At 35.8% G+C, this 22122-nt stretch overlaps 1 protein-coding gene across 4 annotated transcripts in view; it reads left to right on the top strand.

Annotated features, from left to right (window-relative positions):
- The window catches only part of LOC150108479 (cyclin-D-binding Myb-like transcription factor 1), a 357130-nt gene that overhangs the window by 22003 nt on the left and 313005 nt on the right, over positions 1-22122 (top strand). For 3 of the 4 annotated variants that reach the window (XM_090415885.1, XM_090415883.1, XM_090415884.1), the window contains exon 2: positions 4039-4324. In XM_090415885.1, coding sequence (XP_090272011.1) covers positions 4066-4324 — 259 coding nt within the window. In that variant the 5' untranslated portion in view covers positions 4039-4065. Of the gene's footprint in view, positions 1-4038; positions 4331-22122 lie in introns of those variants that run through there. The other variant, XM_090415886.1, reaches the window with a different exon arrangement.

Below are 22122 nucleotides of genomic sequence, written 5' to 3'. Positions count from 1 at the left end.
TGTGATATGAAAGCCAATCATGATGTGAAATTTTAGGATATGCTTTTTAATTCAGATTTGAAGTGAACAGAATTTTTGCAAATGAAGTTATCTTCTGAGGGAGTAAGTAACTTTGCCAACTTCTTGGCATGCTTATACACTGGGCTGTATATTTTAACTATTTTTTCTAGGTAGGTACCAGGTTTGGAAGCTTTTGGGGTCCCATATATATGCTTAGTGGTTTCACATAATTAGGTTTGAGTTAATAATTTCTTTGGTCTAAGATGTGCTTTTTTTTTTTTTTTTTTTTTTTTTTTTTTTTTTTTTTTTTTTTTTTAAATAATTTAGAAACTTGCATCTTTGTGTGCTTTAGCAAGATCTTGATCTGTAAGCTTGGTAGGTAGGATTATCTTTTAAGAAGTAATCTATTTAAAAGATAATCCTAATTATTTCTTTTATTGTGGAAGGTTATTTTTTCTTTTTTGTAGAACATTGCTTTTTTTGAGTAAAGGGGATGGTGGCGGAGTTAGTTTGCTGTATCCAAATGAATGTGCTGTTCACTATTCCAGGAGGTATATTGCACATTCCACATTCATTATATGTTGTGTCTTTATTTTCAATTTAGATTCTTGCATACATTTGAGGACACAGTGTTGACCTCAACTGAGGATGTTGACAATTTCCAGTAATGATAAACGACAAATTAATGTTGTAGAATGAGGCAAGGGAATTTTGAGCAGCTGAGATCAAAGAATAGGGTCTGAAGTTTTGTCATTGTCTGGCATGTGGTGATGGATATTCTTAGTGCATCAGTGCCATGATTGTTATGGAAAGACTCTTGCTAAGTATAGTTTTGGTTAGGTGACATAGATGGTGATTGCTTTTCAGTTATGGATTTATGGTTCTGTGAAAAACATAAAGTTTAAATGCCTAGAAGTGGTGGTTGTGCACATTGCTTGTTTGATGATAAAATGGATATAGAAATATTTCCAGTGGATTTTTTTTTTTTTTTTTTTTTGTATGCTTGTAATTTTTTAATGGACGAATTCCAGATGATTGGAGTAGAGCTCTCATAGTACCTATATATATATATATATATATATATATATATATATATATATATATATATATATATATATATATATATATAGGGAAATAAAACAATGTGAGGATTACAGAGGTATTTCTCTACTGAGTGTTCCTGGTAAGATATATGCAAGTATACTTGAGAAATTGTTGATTGAGAAGGATTGCAGAAGAGAAGCTTGGTGAAGAACAAGTTGGCTTCAGGCCAAATAGAGGCTGTCAGGATCAGATTTTCACTTTACAACAAATAGTTGAGAAATCATGGGAATATAACAAAGATCTGTATTTAAGTTTTGTAGATCGGAAAAAGGCATATGACAAGGTGCCAAAAGAGAAGCTATTCAAAACATTACAGTTATATGGTGTCAATAGGGCATTATATCAAGCAATACTTAGTCTTTATTTGAGTTGTAAGTCAGCAGTTAGAATTGAAGGAAGTACAAGAAGATGGTTTAATGTTAAATCTGGTGTAAGACAAGGATGTACATTATCCCCTCTGTTATTCATTATCTATGAATAACAGAGAAGGAAAGTGTTATTAAACCTGACATAAAAATTGGATATGTTAATCTCAGCTCTTTGCTTTATGTGGATGATGTTATACTTCTAAATAAATCCGCTACAAGTCTGCAAGATTCCCTCACAAATTGAATAACTGTTGTAATAGATATGGTATGAAGATCAGCAATAACAAGACAAAGACAATGAAAATAAGCAGAAGCATCATTGAAAATATCAACTGCATTGTGAATGGAGAACCTATAGAACAAGTGAAATATTTCAGCTACTTAGGCACGATTTTTAGTGAAGATGGTAAATTAGATATGGAAATAGACAATAGAATCAACAAAGCTGGTATGGTAGGAAGTCAACTGAATAAATTTATATGGAATAAGAGAGAAATTAGCCAAAACACTAAATTGGCTGTATACAAGACAGTGTTCCAACCAATTTTAACTTATGGATCCGAGAGCTGGGTCAGAAGTAAAACACTTAATCAAAGACTAGAGACTGCAGATATGAGAGTCTTAAGAAAGATTAGGGCATGAACAGCTGGCATCAATGGCAATATCATATTAAAAAAGAGGATATTAGGAAAGAACTAGACATTGTCAGCATCCAGGAATGTGTTAGCAGAGCTAATCTCAGGTGGTATGGTCACTTAAATAGAATGGGAGAGGAAAGATTTGCAAAATAAGTGTTCTCTGCCAGGTCTGCAGGAAAAAGATCCAGAGGAAGACCAAGATATAGATAGATTGATACAGTAAAAAGTACCTTAGACAGTAGAAATATAAGATCTCATAATGTTGGAGTCTTGACAGGTAACAGACTGATTAGGAGGAAAATTGTAGATAGGAAGTTAGTAATGATGTAAATTTTTCATGTGGTACCATCATATCCTGTACACCCCTTGAGGGTGTGTATATATATATATATATATATATATATCAGGAATTTGATGATGATATGATATTAATTAAATTAAGGGGATATTAGATCCCACATTGTTTTAAAACCGAATAAGAAACTCAAAGATTGGAATCAGAGAGGTTCATGCCGAATATAGTATAAAAAACTATAAAAGTATCGGCGAATACTAGCGTGAGCTAAATGCAAGTAGTCCTAGTACGTAATAGGACTACTTGCATTTAGTGCCCTTAAATTAATTAATGTTTATATCGCCGAAATGAAGCCTGTTGGCTCTTTATATTTAAGATGATATGATATATTTTTAATATTTTTTGATTATTGATTGATTAATTTTTATTGATTTTTTTTATAGGAGATTTGTATATGTGCATTGATACTTGAATTATCTGACTTTTCTATAATTATTTGTTACTCTTCCCCATTACCTACCGTGCCATTCATGGTTAGTGATGAAGAAAAAGTTAATGACAAAAAGTGTCATTAACTCTTCATTTGCTTCACGCAGTGTATCTGAACTCCTTTCAGTATAGCCAGATAGTTTGCTAGCTAATTAGAAAGCCTTCCTACTAGCATCAGGTTTTTTCTCATTTATTATCTAGCAGATTGAGTGCTTTCAAAACTTCTGCATTGTTATACCCACAAATGGTGTGTGTGTGTGTGCAGGGCATGAGGAGAATTCATGGTTCTTATGTTTATGATGTCTTCGAAGGATGTCATCTGCACTGTGCATATAAACGGAGAGGGATGAGAGTTTGAGCCACAGCTTTGGCATGCACTTTGTATGGTGTAACAATTTTATCACTTCCATGCATTTCAAATCTTTTTTTAAGTCTCTTGATAACAAGCATGCCCCATGATGATATGTTATCAAGTCCTCTCATCTCATTATCATAGTTTACTGAATTTCCTGTATACCTCCTGCTCACTTGCTCACTACTAACCTTCATCTATCATCACTCAAATCTTGCATGCTATCACACTCATCTTGAAAATACCTTGAAGAATTGCTTCTTTAATACTCTGCCTATCTCCTCTGCAACAGTTACCCATTTCCATTAACTGATAACATTCTTCCATAATCATTCTTTCTTCTGATGACTGCACATCAAAAGCACTTTCTGCTATTTTTCTTATTTTGATTAATTTATCATTGATCAACTGTACATTTTCTTTCTTTACTTACCATTTCACTTTTCTGGCTTTTTTTTTTTTTTTTAATTTTATTCTTCTCACATCCTCCTCTTTAATTTCTCTGCTATTAAATATTCCTTGACCAGAGCCCAAGTAGAATTCATCTCCTTTCACTTATTCCACTGCCTTTCCTTTCCAATTACTTGTCTTATAGTTCTGCTTTTGGTCCTCTTATTTACTGAATACCTATATGGACAATCACTTGTCTAATTAACCATTAGACAAGTGATTATCTCATTTTTCATTTCAATACCTTTCACAAATTAGTAAATTGTTTGTAATAATTATGATTAAATGTATATATATTTTAACTTTTATCTCGTTCTTTGTTTCCATTTCTGTATTTGTTAGTAATTGCTTACGAGCTGTGGATAGTGTATGGATTCTTCTGAAGATGGTACAACACTACATTCAGAAATTCCAGTTCAGCATGTTCCAAAACCATCAGTTAGTGATGCAGGTGTCCAGCTAGATCTTTCAGAAATAGTGTCTGAATGTAAGCAAAATAATAATAAACCAGAGCAATTTGATGTCCATCCACAAGAAGTTATTGATATGACCATACCAGTCACAGGACCTAATTGCACCTCAACTGGGGTACAGGTGCCATCTGAAATCGTTGTGATTGCTGAGGGAGGTAAATGTAATGCACATTTTCTGATTTTAAATTTGAATGTAAACAATGAAATCTAAATTTATTTGAACATTTTTCATTGTTATGTGTTCTTTTTTTTTTATTGTAAACACAAACCTTTTAGTTCAAGTAAAAATAGATACATAACAAAGATATACTTAATTTTGAAAATTATAAAACTAAATAGATATTTAATGAGTGGATTTATTAAGATTGATTCAACAAGCAAAACTTGTACAGGATTCCTTGTTTAGTAAAAGAGATACATGTTACAAATGGTTGCTATGTTTCAAGATTTTTAATTAATCAACAGATTATTATTATCAGCAGATCTCCATGGAATCAAGAGACTCATTGCGGGAGGTCCCACTCTCACATGCCTTAACTTAAATGCATTCACCACACTCTCAGACAGTGCATTCCAATTACCTACCACTCTCCATGCAAAAAATACTCCTCACCCCCCCTTGCTCACACCCACATTATACATTGATATTGATGTAATTCTGCTCTAGTTGGATGAAATTTATTGAAATTTTATAGTTAAGATCTATATCAAAATTTGTCAGTTCTGATCATTATTGTTGTGAAAAAATTAGGTTGAACCAACTTTTTTTGTCTACAGATAAATCACTATCTGCACAATGAAGTAGTAAGTATGCTCACAGAATAATGTTGTAAAAGACAACTAAATGATTATAACTTCTCAGTGACCACTTACATATGTTGTCTACATCTTGGGTGATGTTAGGTATTCTTACCGAACACTTTAAATCAATTTTCAAGAAAATTAATCTTTCAGTGAATTATGAAAGAATTCATTGAAATATTATTGATTAATTGTTTTTTCAATTCAGTTGTATTTGTAACAAATTGTCATGCAATGAACTGTCATTCAATGAATTATTTATTCGACAAATTGCCTTTTCAATGAATTGCATTTGGTAAATTGTTGTTCAGTTAATTATTTATTCGATGAATTGCCATTTGGTAAACTGTTTTTTGATGGATTTTCATGGAACCCTGAAATTTGCATTCTCTCAATCTTTCCTCATATTCCACATTCCAAAGATCAGAAACCAACGTAATCAATCATCTCTGAACCCCTCCCCAACATTTCATCATCCTTTTGAAAAATGTAACATACTTACTTTGTATATTTTACAGCACAGGAAAGCATTGTAAATTAACATCCTATAATGAATTGTATAATTAGTGGTTTTGGTGAGAGAGATGTTGAATAATTACTAGAACCATTGGTCTAAAGAAAACATCAGGTAACAGTTGATTAGTCCTGTATTATTCCTTTTATACTTGTCCGTTAGCTATTTACCTCATGACTTGGAAGAAACAGATATTTATGTTCAACGTAAAGAAAAAATTGACTCCATTTTTATTATGAAAATATGAAAAAATTCTAAAAAATTAACTTTATGGTTAATCATAAAGTTAATTTGTTAGAAGTTGGGCTATTTGGTCTCAAAATGACTGTCTCCCAAATCTTGATAAATTAACAAACCATACTCATTAAGATTGGGGGAAGTGCTTCATAGCAGCTGCTGATTTTAAAAACAGTCTTTCAGACCTATAGTGACTTTCTGTGTAAAACTGATGTCTTCTTCCATTTAATCCTATGTGAAGGAATATCCAGAGCATGGTCTGCTAATCCAGACTGGCCATAAAAATGACTGCAGATGTTAACTGATTTACCAGTCTGTCCAAAATAGGCCAAACTTCATGCATACTTTATACACTCCATGATGTGCAAGAAGATGAAGGTAGCTAATGGTATGAGTGGTTTAAAAGTGGCATGGAGATCATATTTGGAGAGAAATTTAGCTTGCTTTTCTGATGTACCGATTAATATATGGGACTGGAATAGTTTTGCTTTGATCCTGTGTGTTCGTTGTAGGAGTGATTGGGAACTCATGAAGTATTTTATCTAGCCAGGGTGTAACCATTGGATAAAAAGATGGTATAGAGAGGTCTCTTAGCTCAGCTTTTAAGGTGTCATTTGACAAATAGCTCTTCCTTGGTGATAAGTGTTTTGATTATGTGATTTCTTATGTAAGTAGCATCTTGTGTATGTAAAAGGATAATGAGCCATTAGTAAGTTTGTCACTAGTGTATCTAGAAAGAAGAGATAATTGTTATTTTCTTTTCTTCTAAGGTGAAGTTTATTTTTGGATGCTGGCTATTGAGATATGCTAAAAATGCTTTCAACGTATCTGGGCTATGAGGCCAAATTGCAAACACATAATCAACATAGTGTAACCAGACGATTGGATTGAGTTAGTTGTATTGAGTGCTTCTGATTAGTGAACAAAGGCAGGGTAATTATTATGGGTGATTTTAATTATGGCAGTATAGATTGGAATGAAGAAATAGCATTTGGGAATAAGGAAAATGAATTTCTTGAGTTCTTGAGAGATAACTGATATGGTAGGTATCCGATTATCTACCTGATAGTTATCAACAAGTTGTGTATGGAAGAGCTTTCCTTTTCCAGGAAAAGGAAAGTCACTAGTGGAGTGCCTCAGGCAGGGCTGGATTAACTATTAAGCAAAATAAGCACGTGCTTAGGGCATCATGGAAAGGGGGGCACCACAATTTCTGCTTTAGTTAGATGACAAATTTAATTTAAATCAACTTTTAATTAGTTTTTCATTATTTTTATCTTTTCTTACTTACCTACTTTGTTTCAATAAATAATGACGTGTCCTGTCCTGTCAGGTGTCTTCTCCCTCCAAGAGATTGACTACCATGTGTCTCCACCATGTCCTATTCTGCGCCTCTCTGCTGCATTCCTCATATGAGAGATAGGTCCAGTCTTCTATATTTTTCATCCGCTCCAGTCTTTGTCTTCCTCTCTTTCCCTCAACAGTTCCTTCGAGAAGTGTCCTTTGTAGGCAGTTATGTCTCAGAATATGTCCAAAATATCTGACTTTTCTCTTTTTAATTTCTTTCATCAGGCTCCTGTTTATGCCTGCCATCTCTAGTACCTCTTCATTTGTCTTTTTGTCTTTCCATGATATTCTCATAATTCTTTGCAGCATCCACATTTCAAAGGCCTCCAGTTTTTTCACACTCAGATTGGAGAGTGTCCATGTCTCTACTCCATATAATAATGTAGACCATATGTAGCATTTGGAGATTCTTAGTCTTGTTTTTAGATTTAATTCTCTAGATGTTAGTAGATTTTTCATCCTGTTGAAAGTTGACCTTGCAATTTCAATCCTTTTTCTAATTTCATCTTCTGTCCTGCCATTTTCTGTGATCAAGTGCCTGAGGTATATATATTTTTGCACCTGTCCTAATTTATTTCCTTTTATATTGATGCATATTTTTGGTATTTTCTTTTCTCTTGAAATTATCATGATTTTTGTCTTTTTAAAGTTGAAACTGAGGCCATACTGTTTGCTATACTTGAGTTTCATCTATAAGAGTTTTAAGGTCATACTTGTTTTCAGCTAGAAGAACCGTGTCATCTGCATATCTTAGGTTATTAATATTTCTGCCCCTACAGTGATTCCTTTGAGATTACTAATTTTATTAAATATTTCTTCTGTGTACAGGTTAAAGAGAATCGGAGAAAAGACACAGCCTTGTCTCACATCTTTCTGAACTGGGAATTCTTCTGGGGTCTCTCTATTTATACTCAAAGATGCAGTCTGTTCCCAGTAAAGATTAGTTAATAGCCTAATATCTTTTCCATCCATGCCTATTTCTGAAAGGATTTCAATTAATTGTTCATGTTGGACATTGTCGAATGCCCTTTTTGTAATCTATAAAGCAGAGGTACACATCTTTTTGTTTTTCTAGATATCTTTCTATGATGGTTCTGACGTTGAAAATACCTTCTCGTACCTACATTTTCCTTGAAGCCACTTTGTGTATCATTTATTTCCATGTTTATTTTTCTTTTATTTCTTTCAAGAATAACGTATAGGAGGACTTTTGATACTTGACTGATGAGGCTGATTGTCCTGAACTCTTCACATCTTGTAGCGTTTGTTTTTTTGGGAATTGGAACGAAAATTGAGTGATTAATATCTTTGGGTAGAAATCCAGTCTCGTATATTTTATTGCATAAGTTTGTTAGAAATTTCAGTCCTCCTTCATCGAGAGCCCTCAACGATTCTGCCAAGATGTTATCTATTCCTGCAGCTTTATGTGGTTTTAGTTTTCTGACAGCATTTTCAACTTCATAGAGTAAAATGGATGGTCCTTCTAAATCAGTCTGTTCAGGAATACCATTTCTTTGTTGTTCATATAATTTCCTTGTGTATTCAATCCATCTTTCCATGATTTCTTTTTTATCCATTAGAATATGGTCTCTTGAGTCTCTAATGACATTTGCATGGTTTGCTGTATTTGTCCTGCTTGTCATTTCTTTGATGTTTTCATGCATTTCTCTGCTTCTGTGTTTTCTATCAAGGTTTTCTATATCTATATGTTTATATTTAATTCATTCCTCTTTGGCTTTCCTGCATTCTTTTTTTATTTCTTTATTCATGCTTTTATATTCAGGTTTGTTCTTTAACTTTTTTCTTTGTTCCATCATCGTCAGTATTTTTTCATTCATCCAAGGTTTATTCCTTTTCCTTTTTAATTGTGAGAGTGTATTTTTTGCAGCTTCATTTATAATATTCTTGAATGTTTGCCAGTTGATATTAATTTCATCAATTGGTGTTCTATTTTCTGTGTGAGTTGTGGTGTCAGACTTGTTAAGGGATTTTGTGAATTCTTTTATAAAGCAGTCTTTAACTTCTTGATTGTTAAGTGAGTCTGAATTATAAGTTTCTCTTATGAATGGTTGGCTTGGTATCTTAAGTTTTATTTTGATTTTTGCAATCACTGGGTTGTGGTCCAATCCTATGTCTGCTCTAGGATATGTTTTTGTTTGTGTTATTGCATTTCGGAATCTTTTGCTTATTATTACATAGTCAATTTGGTTTCTATAGATGTCCCCAGGGCTTTTCCAGTATATAGTCTTCTGGGGGATGTTTAAACAGTGTGTTGGCAATTATTAGGTCATTGGTTTCACAGAATTGAATTAATCTTTCACCTCTTTCATTTCTGATTCCAAGCTCTTGGTTTCCCATGCAAAATGAGATTTTTTCTGAGCTCACTTTTGCATTTAGGTCCCATCATTATAATAACATCATCTGACTTAACACTGGAGATTGCAGTTTGGATGTCTTCATAAAATTGTTCCAACTCTTCATCTGGGTGATCTTGGGTTGGCGCATATGCTTGGATAATATACAGGCTGAATGGTTGTGCAGTTATTTTGGCTGTTATGATTCTGTCATTTATGGCCCAATATTCCTGTAGAGATTTTGCAATTCTATTACTTAGGACAAGCACTACTCCATTAAGGTGTAAGTCACTGCCAGAGTAGATTATAGTGTGATTTTTTCTTCTTAATATGCCTGTATCTGTCCACCTCACTTCACTGATACCTTCAATATCAGCCTTCATCACTTCTAATTCCTTGAGTAGGTTATCTAATATGCCTGCCTCGTAGAGTGTTCTGACGTTCCATGTTACTATTTTCAAGAGACTGCTCCTGTTTTTCAGACAAGGGACAGCTGAGAATATCCTCCCTGGAGGGTTTTGGGATATTATCTTCATACACTACCTTAGTAGTTCTTGTCTTACAATTCCCGGTTTCAAGCTCTTCTTCCCTGTAACTATAAGAGCTGATGGTTGCAGGGGTCTCAAGCACATCTCTAACATCATTTTGTGACATGGTGCATTTCATGGTTGACAATGGATAAATGGTGAGGCTCCGATCTCTTCCACGACGGCTGGCCACAAGTCTTAGATGTCAGGAATGTGCCCTCGATGTGCCGCATATCTTGCTGTCATGCCCTTGATGCCATTGATCAGTCAGTGTTGATTCTTTTACCATCTTGACCATTCCAGACTTCGTGCACATTCCCTATTTACAGCATTCTTTATTGCTGATACCCTCACTTAGTTTAGTCTGCCAGCTGAGGCGGTTTGCCGGGGTGTGGCCACTGGTGTGCACTACCAACTTCTTGGAGCCATAAGTGAGAGTTGAGTGTATGTGAGGACCAGAGCCCAACATACTGACCCTGAGATCAGCGGCTGACATCGATACTAAGGTGCTACCTCTCCATACACCCCATATGCCCAATGACATGTACAAGGCCTAATAAAACTCTAACCACGTGCATGATGGTTCGTTTACACCGTATTATCACTCACGATGCTTTCTGGCACTACCATTACGTCAAATAAGGTAATTTTTTATAATTAACATAACCATTTTATTTTCCTGTCTGTTTTAGGTCTTGTTTTAATAAATTATGTCTTATAAAAGGCTCCAGAAGCAAATATAAAACAAATCATGTGGTTGTCTCAGAAACGCGCCTCCGGTAAAAGGCCTAGCTGTAGCAGAAGTGCAACTCTGGTAAAATAAGAGTTAATTAAAGCAGGAAAGCACAAGATTCAGCTGTAAGCCGAAAATTAAATTGTTCGTATGATTTTGCCTGTGATATGTGTAACTGTGTTGATTGCCACCTAATATTCAACAAAATAATCTTTTTATTTCTGTATTTAACAGATCCAAGAACCAAGATGAAACGTGTTCAGTTAAGTGGTGCACAAAAGCGAAAACTATCAAAAAAGAAACGAGGAGACTTTGGAATAAGATTCCAAGACTGCAAAGCTAACTGATTTCTTCACTCAAATTCTACAACATTATATACCAATTCCTGATCAGAGCCAATCTCAGTCATCAGAAGTGGACACAAATACCACTTTAATCACTTCAAAATCAAAATATGATGATGTTGGAATCATCAAGGCGTCACAAGCAGGTTCATCTAGCACATGTCTCACTACTGACCTATCTTTGTCTGTAAATTCTCTTGATATCTCTACTGCAAATGTTGATGCAAGTTGCTTTACAAAACATTGAGGTTGAAATAATTGCTGAAAATGAAAGTTTAGTGGGCCATGGTGATGGTGGTGAAATGATTGAGTCTGCAAAAGATGAAGTAAATATAGCAAAAGATCCAGGATTGTGGCTTGATTTCTCTGCTGATGATGTGGCTTATTGGACTGCTTGTGGAGCTAGTGACTGTCAACACCACAATGAGCCATTTGACAAGTCTTACCGACATTTCAGTAGTGGCAAACCAGTAAGATACTGTTCGCAGAAACTTTTTGTTGGGACAAAAGCCAATGGTGAGGAATACGAGAGAGAGAGAGAGAGAGTGGTTATTATATTCACCATCAACGGGATCAGTTTATTGTTTTGTTTGTAAACTGTTTGCTCCTAAAAATTTCTCACATTTTGTCACAAGAGAAACGTTCAGTGATTGGCGAAATACTATTGTAATTGATCAACATGAAAAAAGTACTACTCACCGAGACGCTAACATACTTAACTCGCAGACAAGGTGTAGGGTTGGGACAACAGTTGGAAAAACAAATTCAGGAAGAGTGTGATTACTGGGAACATGTCCTGAGCCGTGTCATAGCTATTATTCGTACATTAGCTGAACGTGGCTTGGCTTTTCGAGGAACAGAAGAAAGATTTGGATCATTGCAAAATGGGAATTTTTTAGGGCTGCTTGAGCTCATAAGTTTGATCCATTTTTAGCAGGTCACATTACGAAATATGGAAATTGTGGCAAAGGAAATCCTTCTTATCTATCCAAAGCCACCTGTGAGGAACTCATTCAACTGATGGCTCAAAAGGTCCACGTACTTATTGCTGATGAAGTAAAATCTTCTGTTATTTTAGTTTGTCAGTTGATTCAACACCAGATCTGTCACATATCGACCAGTTAAGTTGTACTTAGGTACTTAAAAGATGGACAGCCTATTGTCCATCTTTTAATGGACAATAAAAGGTCCATTAAAACGCTTTTTAACTTTTCTGGAAATGACAAGCCAGACCGGTGAGGAAATGGCAAATCAGGTGTTGCAGTACTTACGTAAAGTTTGTCAGCTAAACTTTTCAAAATGTAGGGGTCAGTCTTATGACAATGCTGCTAACATGTCTGGGCATTATAAGGGGATGCAGCAAAAAATTTTAGAAACAAACAAGTTTGCTATATATTTGCCCTGTGAAGCTCATTCACTAAATTCGATAGGCTGAAGTGCTGTTGACTGCTGTCGAGAGGCGGTTTATTTCTTCTCTACAGTGCAATTGCTCTCTACCCTTTTTTTCAGCCTCAACCAGCCAGTGGACAATTCTTAAAGATTGTATTGGAAATGAAAATGTCTTAAAATCCCTCTCATACCAGATGGGAAGCAAATGCTATGGCAACAGCAGCAATTTTGAAATCTTTCCTTCAAATTTTAGAAGCATTAGACTGTATAGCCGAAGACCAGTCACAAAAGAGAGACACTAGAAGAGAAGCAGATAATATTGCAAATAAGATGCAAGAGCTAGAATTCGTTTTTATGTTGAATTTTTGGGATGAGATTTTGCAAAATTTTCATAGAGTAAGCCAAGTTCTACAGAATGAGGATGTCAACTTAAAAACATGTGCAGATCTGTATGGATTATTAGCTCACCAATTGTGCACTTCACGAAATGAATTTGAAAGATATGAAGCAGCTACAAAGGAAGTGCTACTAGATGTTGATTACAAGGCAGCTCAAACTCTCAGACATATCAGAAAGAAGGTACCCAATGACGGAGATGCTCCAGAAGTATATCTGAATGCCAGAAATAAATTTCGTATCACCACCTTTTACACAATTGTTGACAAACTTGAAACTGAGATGAGAAGAAGAGGAGAGATATACAGAGAAATATCAGAGATTTTCTTTTCTAACTGATGTGCCACATAATGCTACTTCGGTGACTTCATCTATGAAATTGAAAGGTATTCTCAGTGTTGTTAAAAGCTGATTGATGCTTACCCAGAGGACTTGAACACTAATTTCTCAGCTGAGCTTCAGCAGTTTCACTCATATGTGCACCATAAGTTCATTGCAACAAAAAATGTAAAAACAAGATTCAGTCATGCTGAACTTTATAAAATAATTGTAGAAGACAATATTGAGTGTGCCTTTCCAAATGTAGACATTGCCCTTCGTATATTTTTAACATTGATAGTCACAAATTGCTCAGCTGAGCGTTCATTTTTTCAGTTGAAGTATATTAAAAATCCCATCAGAACAACTATGCAACAAGGCGGGTTGAATTCCTTATCTCTACTAAGTATAGAAGCAGATGTGTTACGTAAGATAAATTTTGAGGATCTGATCAAAGACTTCAATTTAAAAAAGTAGGAGAAAACTTTTGAAATCTAAATAGAGTTGAGGTATACAAAAATAAACATTATTTTCCATCTTACTATAAGTTTTATTTCATTTTGAAAAATAAAAATTTATTTTATGGATTATTATTGTTTATATTTTGAATTGCATAATATATGGGGCACCAAAATCTTGTCAAGTGCTTAGGGCCTCTATGGGTCTTAATCCGACCCTGGCCTCAGGGGTCTGGTTTAGGGCCATTACTGTTTAACTTGTATATTAATGATATTGGTGAAGATTTGGATGGAGATATTCAGTTGTTTGCAGATGATACAAAGTTGGGACGAACCATGAAGAGTAGTGAAGATGTTGTGGCCTTACAAGAAGACTTGAATAAATTTAGTGATTGGACACAGAAATGGGGATGTGAGTTCAATGTTGCAAAATGTAAGGTTTTAAAATTTGGAAAACAAAGATGGGATGCAGAATTTATGCTTGGTGAGGATATATTATTAAAACACTTAAGGAATTGAACAACGTAGTTAAGGATATAAATTAAATTATACTTTAATAAATACTTTCCGATATTTCGGCAATGTCACATTGCCATCTTCTAAAGGAACTTACAAAAAAAGGCACGTGCACGTAGGCACTACAACACAGTAACTGGGAATGAAGCTATTGTTCTCCTGAAAGTCCTAATGGTGCCCTCTAGCGGGGCTAAGTAGGCATTCTTGGCCGTTGGACTGAAGGTCTGCTGCTGTAAGCCTCCCAGATTTGGGGCAGTCACATACAACCAAATTTGTTGAGGTTTGGAGAATTTCTTAGGGCTCAGGCTGATTCCATAAATAGTCTTTCTAATTTGTATTTGCTACGGTGTATTACTGTAGCTTTTTTCCACCATATTCTGTGGCATGTATCCAGAGCATGGTCTGCAAGACCAGAATGGCTGTACTTGTGACCCATACAGGCAGATACATTCACCAACAATTCCCCCCCCTCACGACAATATGGAGTAGTGAAAACACTATACAACAGGGCTGAACTAATCTGTTCAAACGACTTGGCCCTAAACACTGAACTAAATCACATCCTCAACAGTTTCTCAGCCAATGGCTACACCCCCCCCCAAAAAAATCCAAAAATATTAGAACCTACAAACCACAGATCCCCCCCCCCTCCACAATAAGGATTACTCTAAATCCATCACTATTCCCTACATCCGAGGCACCTCGGAAAAGATTACCAAAATCTTAAAAAAGCATGACCTGACCTCCTGTTACAAACCTTACAGAAAATTGGCATCCCTTATCCACTCCACTAAAGACCAACCACTTCCCCTAGACCTACTTGGTGTATACCAGGTCCCTTGCAGTTGTAAACTGTGTTACTTTGGCCAAACAGGCAGGACAGCAAATATCAGAATTTCTGAACACAAGGACTACATCCGGTTTCACAAGTACAGCCATTCTGGTCTTGCAGACCATGCTCTGGATACACGCCACAGAATACGGTGGAAAAAAAGCTACAGTAATACACCATAGCAAATACAAATTCGAAAGACTATTTATGGAATCAGCCTCAGCCCTAAGAAATTCTCCAAACTTCAACAAATTTGGTTGTATGCGACTGCCCCAAATTTGGGAGGCTTACATCAGCAGACCTTCAGCCCAACGGCCAAGAACACCTACAACACCTACTTAGCACGCTAGAGGGCACCATCAGGACTTTTAGGAGAACAGTAGCGTCATCTCTTCATTCCCAGTTACTGTGTTGTAGTGCCTACTTGCACTTGCCTTTTTTTGTAAGTTCCTTTAGAAGATGGCAACGTGACGTTGCCGAAATATCGGAAAGTATTTATTAAAGTGTTCAATTCCTCAAGTGTTTTAATAATGCATAACCAACGTATAAGCCTGTCTGTGAGGATATATTGTTGGAGGTGGAGGAAATAAGAGATCTGGGGGTGATAGTGGATAAGGATCTAAAATTTAGGGGACACATGGCCAAAATTGTGAAGACAACACAAAGGCTTCTGGGAATTATGTGGAGGACAGCGATGTGTAGAAGTAGGGAAATTCTTGTTCCATTGTATAAGGCTTTGATTAGGCCACACATGGAATATTGTGCCCAGATTTGGTCACCTGGTTTTCAGAAGTATGAAGAGATGTTGGAAAGAGTCCAATAGCGACTGACTGAGGTAGTTTCTGACCTTTGGAATGTCTAGTATGAGCAAAGAAAGGAATGCTATAGGATCAATGCTGAAGAAGTTCTACAGAAAATAGTGGGAGATCAGGGGAGAACCAGAGGTCATTCCTGGAAACTGTATAAAGAGAGTGTGAGTAGGGGAGTGAGAGGCAGGTTTTTTTTGTGCAGAGTTGTAAATGATTGGAATGCCTTACCTGAGAGTGTGGTGTCTGCAAGGAGTTTGAGTGTGTTTAAGACACGGTGTGATGAGCTGTGTGTGTGATAAAAGGACCTCCCAGATGAGTCTTTGACTCCATGAGGTTTTGGGATAATAATAACTATCTTAGGCAGCATATAAAGAAGGGCATGCAAGGATCGAGAGTTTTACATCTGATCATGTCGTCAGAGAATGCAATTGTGAGTGGGGTTTCACACTTTCCTCCAGTTAGTAAGTGATCATGAAGTGATCACCTGGGTTGTGGCTAGCTATATGCAGACTTCTGTGAGGAAAGGATGTATGTGGAATTATAAGAATGGTGATTATGACAAGCTTAGGAGACAGCTTGGAGCTATCGCATGGAATGAGGAATTGAGTGGTTAGGAAATAAATGCTGCTTGGGAACTGACAAAGAAATACATAACAGCATCAATGTGTGAATGTATTCTGAAGGCCAAAGGCTGAATAAGATAGGTGTAAAATGGGCAAATGAGGGACTTGAGCATGAAATCTGGAAGAAGGTATTTTGGAGGTAGTTCAAGATGAATAATGGTAATAATCAATTTCATGAAAGACTACAAAGAACAAGCCAGGAGGGTGACTTAGTAAGAAAACAAAAGTAGAGTATGAGCAGAAATTGGCAAAACAGTCAGAGAAAAACCTTAGAGAGCTGTTTAAATATGTGGCAAGTAGAAGGAAGAATAATCATGGTAAGACTGCTGCTGAAGACATTCAGTGGTAAGGTATTCAGTGATCAATTTATTATTGGTCACTGAATACTCCTTGATGTCAATAAGGCAATAGGATTTCAAATAAATAACCTTGATGTCAGTAAGGCAATGGGATTTCATGACATATCACTGTGTTCTTAAGGGAATGTTCCAGGGAACTGGCAGTAGCATTGACATGCTTGTTTAATAAGTCTTACAACAGCATAGGTTCCAAGGGAGTGGAAAGAAGGTAAAATTGTTCCACTGCATAAAGTTGGTGATAAGGCTGTGGCTTCAAATTATAAGTCAGTCTATATATCTGGAGTTATGGTGAAGGTTCTAGAGAGATTGGTGAGAAGTAAGATACAGAATTGGGTTGAAAACAACAGTGTTCTTTGTGATTATCAGCCTGGGTTTATTAAGGGAAGATCATGTTTTACCAACTTCCTTATGTACTATAACAAGGTGACAAATATCTTGGACAGGGAGAAATACATATACAGTGGTGTACTTAGATTTTGCAAAAGCTTTTGATAAGGCTCTCGCACGGCAACTAATAAATAAATTGAGACAGATGAGATTGGATAACAGACTTCTGAATTGGATCAGTGACTGGCTGTCAGATAAGTATCAAAAAGTTATATATGGGGGTGTGATATCACGTAAGAGGAAGTTCACTAGTGGTGTACCACAGAGGTCAGTTTTCCGACCATTGTTATTCAGTTTGTATATTAATGATATTGGGATGGTTTTAACTAGTGATATGCAGTTGTTTGCAGATGATGCAAAATTGGGGAGAGTAATGCAAAGTCAAGAAATGTTGTGGCTTTACAGAAGGACTTGAATAGATTACATGAATGAGCAGGTAAGTGGAACTACCAGTTCAATGTTGCAAAGTGAGGTTTCGAAATTTGGTAAGCAACAATGGGATGCAGAGTGTACACTTGGTGGGAGGAAACATTTTATGAATTATTGTGATCACCAGATTTTCATAGTGATGAGGATATGTTGGAAAGGATCCAGAGAAGATTCACAAAGGTTGTCAGTGGTCTTTTGGAATTTGGAGTACAAGGACAGATTAACAGAATATAAATTGCACAGCCTCATGAAGAGGGGAAGGAGGATATGATTGAGACATATGAGCTGGTCAGGGGTTGTTATCAGGTTGACATAGGAGATTTTTCATAGAATTAGAGGAGGGGGGTAGAACAAGAGGCCATTACTTGAAACTATGAAGAGAATGTGAGCAGAGGAGTGAGGAGTTGGTTCTTTGCATGGAGAGTGATTGGAATGCATTGCCTGATTGTGTTGTGAATGTAGGCACATTGAATTGATTGTCTTGGCTGTTGGACTGATGATCTTAAAATGCACTTGTCCAAAATTTGGGATAGTCTCATTCACCCAAATTTGTTGATATTTGGAAAGTTTTTCAAAGCTGAGGTAGATTCGATGAATAGCCTTTCATACTTGTATTTGCTGCAGTGTAATAGAGTGGCCTTCTTCCAGTGCATCCTATAGTGGGTATCCAAAGCATGGGCAGCAAGTCCTGAGTGGCTGGCTGGGTGGAACTGGATGTAGTCCTTATGTGCAGATGTCCTGACTGTTTGGCCATAGTAAGACAGTTTGCAACTGCAAGGGACCTGGTATACTTCTGATGGGTCTAGGGAATGTGGCTGGTCTTCGGTGGAGCAGATAAGAGATGCCAATTTCTTATGTGGTCTGTAACTGATTGTAAGGTTATGTTTTCTTAGGATTTTTGTAAATTTTCAGATGTGCCCTGGAATATTTATATGAAATAATTATAGATTTTGAGTAATCTCTACTTTGAAGGGGAGGATTGCTGTTACATTGTTTTATTATTTTTTTGGGTTGTAACCATTATCAAAGAAAGTGCTAAGGATATGGTCCAGCTCAGTGATTAGGGCACAGATTAATTTTGCTATGTTATATAGAGTTTTTATGATCCCATATTGTTGAAAGGGTGACTGCTGGTGAATGTTTCTACCTCTATATGTAGGTTTTCTGTAAATGGAGAATACCAAGGATCCATCAGGCTGGCATGTGATCAGAGTATCTGGTAATGGAGTCTGTTGTTGTTGTTTTTCCTTTTCCAAGGTAAACCAGATCCTGGGTGTTAAGAAATTGTGGAGTGTCTCCAGGCCATTTGGCCAAATGGAGAACACATCATTCACATAGTGAAGCCTGACAATGGGTTGATGTGGGGCAGAGTTTAAGGGTTTTTTTTTTCAAAGGTCTCCATAAAGACGTTGGCCAGGAGTGGAGAATCCATGTCAGCCCATGGATTCTCCACTCCATGGCAGCCCATGGGGGGTGGGGGGGTCCAGAGTTATAAGGTTTTAGTCTGTTTGTAACTTACACAGGCCAAGATGTAACTTTTTAAGGAGACTATGGAGTGTTCTGATTTGTGTGCTGGTGGGATCATAATCTGTAGGGAAGTTGGTAGAACGATCTAGTAGTAAAGAGGCAAGATAACCTGAGTAATTTGATTGATTTAAAACCACAGTGGCATTTCCCTTATCTACTTTGGTAATTATTATTCTGTTGTTGCTTTTAATCTCTTGCAGAGCTTCAAATTCTTTTTTTGATAGGCTACTGTTTTGGTGGTTTAGCTTGGGTGAGAACACTGGCTACATCCAGTCTGATGTTGTTGGCAATATGGTTGGAAGGCTGCACGCCTTCCAACCATAATAATGGTTGGAAGGCGTGCAGAATCAAAAATAATGATACCTCGTTCTACTTGTATCATTATTTTTTCTGCAGCCATTTTCTTAGGTGCTATTCAAAAGTTATGGCCATGTGTGAGTGCGCTAATTGCTTCAGGCTTAAGAGTAATGGAGATAGGTTAATTACTGTGTTAGGAGGTAGTTAAGTTTTTCTGTAGACTTTCAAATTTCTTAATGTGCCGACATCGTATTGTTTGAAATTCTCTGTATATGCTGAAGCATTCAAGACTTCAGAAAGGATCGTCCAAAGGTCAGTATTCAGTGTTGTGGCAAGCTCTTTTTCTAGTGCACAGATAGCGTCATTGGTGTTGGCCAGGAGAACTCTGGTGGTGGTGGTGGCGGCAATCTGCTTCTATTGAAGAGCAAAGCTAGTTTTTACAGAAACACTAACGGCCAAGACAACCCAATTTACCCCACTAGTTAGGACTCTAGGCCCGACTTCTGTTGCCTTTTATTCAGCTTCATTTGCTCAGTGTTAGTCTGCGTGCACATATAATTGTTTTTGTGATCCCCCTGATGATGGCATTGTAACATTGCTGAAATATAGGAAGGTATTAATTCAAGTTTTTATAATTAATATTCTAGTATGTGTTGTCATTTCCTGAAAAATTAAAAGCTATTTTCACTTCTGTATATTTAATATAAACAGACTTATGCTTTGCTCACTGTTATTAATAGAATCTTTAGGAAGTTGACTTACTATAGAAATATGCAAAATATGCTCTGGAAATTCCTAACAGCAGTTACTTTTAAAAATTTTAACAATACAGCATGGATTACTCACCAAAATCACTTGGCATGTTGGGCATCAATTGTTTGTTGTTAAAAGCTTTCACACGGATATAGTATAATGGAGTTCTTATATGCTACATAGGTATTTCCAAGTATCATGTAAGATAAAGCCCATTTTTTATGGTTGAGATGCCTTAAGGATATCAAAAGATTCCTTGAAGATCCTTACCTGGAGAATGTCTTGTAGGTATTGCATGGAAAGTGTTGACCAGATCCGTTTTGTGGTGTTTTGTTAACATGGGGAAGTAACACCATTCCTATCTTTCCTTTTACATTCATTGTCAGTCGGTTTTTTTTTTTTTATGGATTTCCAAACTGCTTCTAGTTTGATAAATGTATGCTTTGCTGTAAGAATACATAATCTAGTCAATGCTAGGGAATGTTGTCTTTCTAGCATGTAGGAAATTCAACAAATTCAGAAACATTAAACAAAAAATAGCAATTTGTTTAATGTTTCATCATCTATAAGTGATAGACAAAGCTTTATTTTTTATGATAAAAATAATTCCTTTTTTTTTTTTTTTTTTTGTAGTTAACCTCCCAACTGGCTGAGGTGGATGAAATAGCCAGACACCCTAGCTTTTTTCGTGGATCAAAACTTCATTGGCAATCTACCTTTTATCATGCCATTACCTCTCTCCACTGTTAATCCCTTTACAGCTATTTTAGAGCCATTAGCAGATTAACTGTTGGTGAGGGACCTTTGTGTCACCTGTCTTTACATGTACTGTGTTACTTGGAATTTCCTTTACTCTCCTAAGATATTTGACCCTTTTTTTTGCCTCGCAATTGATTTATTGTGTCTCTTCCCAAAAAAATTGAAACGAATTTCACATGTGTGAAAATAATCAATCCTGAAATGACCACCAATCAGCCTTTGCAATGAAGATCTTTAGTAATAGTAAATTTGCTGTATTTTATTCTTCAAATCAGTGCAATGGAACAGTTGCACTGATTGTTCTTTCACTTTACTTACAATATAGAAACAATTTTTTTCACAAATTTTCAAATGTTTGCATTGAAAATATTATGTCAAATATTTATATTTTAAAATAATATTTATTGAAATAAATATAACATTTTGCTTTCTTTCCTAGCAAAATACCATTATATGGATCATCACATTTCAGTTTTAGAAACAATTTTTTTTTGTTTTGTTTTTATGAACAACAAATGATGTTAAATTGCATTACTTGGTTTCCGATTGTGAGTCTTTTTAGTATCAAAAATTTATATCCAGCGGTATTTTAGCAGGGATTCTTTGCCTTAGTCATTTTTTTTTTTTTTTGTAGGATGCACATTACGATAATATCCAGTGCTTAACCACCATAGATATGTTGAAAATATAATATGAAAGATATCATATACAGAATGATTCAAAATTTGTGCTCATTTTGAAGATTTTCTAATGCTCCCCCCCCTCCTCCTTATCCTCTCCTGGAAATGATTTACATAACTACTCTAAATTTCTACAGGTTTGAAAGCTTTTCAAGACAGTATTCAAAATCTATTTCATTTTACTGTTTTGACAAAAGAAATAAGGCAATAATATTCTTGTACCATGAAGCTTCTATTTTATTTTTTTGCAATCTAAAATCAGCTGTTCTACTGTCTGTTGAAATTTTAGAAATACTATGCTATATTTTCACCATGTAAAAATTTTTATATGCATACAACACAACAGAAAGTTCAGTAGTATTATTTTTGTTTCTTTTTCTTAAACAAATCTAAATATTACTACACCACTTTTACTGCTTCTGCTGGTTGCTATTTCTGAAATAATCTGTCTTAGAAATACTTGATAATAATCGTCTTAGCTGGAGCCAAAGGCTTAGATTAGGCTCACTGGTATTGAGAAAGAAAAGAGAGAACACTTCGCCAGAAGTCACACTAAAGTGCCTC

The sequence above is a fragment of the Typopeltis vanoorti genome, chromosome 3 (genome assembly GCF_054136105.1).
Source record: "Typopeltis vanoorti isolate ZY-2024b chromosome 3, IOZ_Tvanoo_1.0, whole genome shotgun sequence".
Lineage (NCBI taxonomy): Eukaryota > Metazoa > Arthropoda > Arachnida > Uropygi > Thelyphonidae > Typopeltis > Typopeltis vanoorti.
Note: the sequence above shows the minus strand (reverse complement) of the source record. Positions and strands in the feature narration are given on the sequence as shown.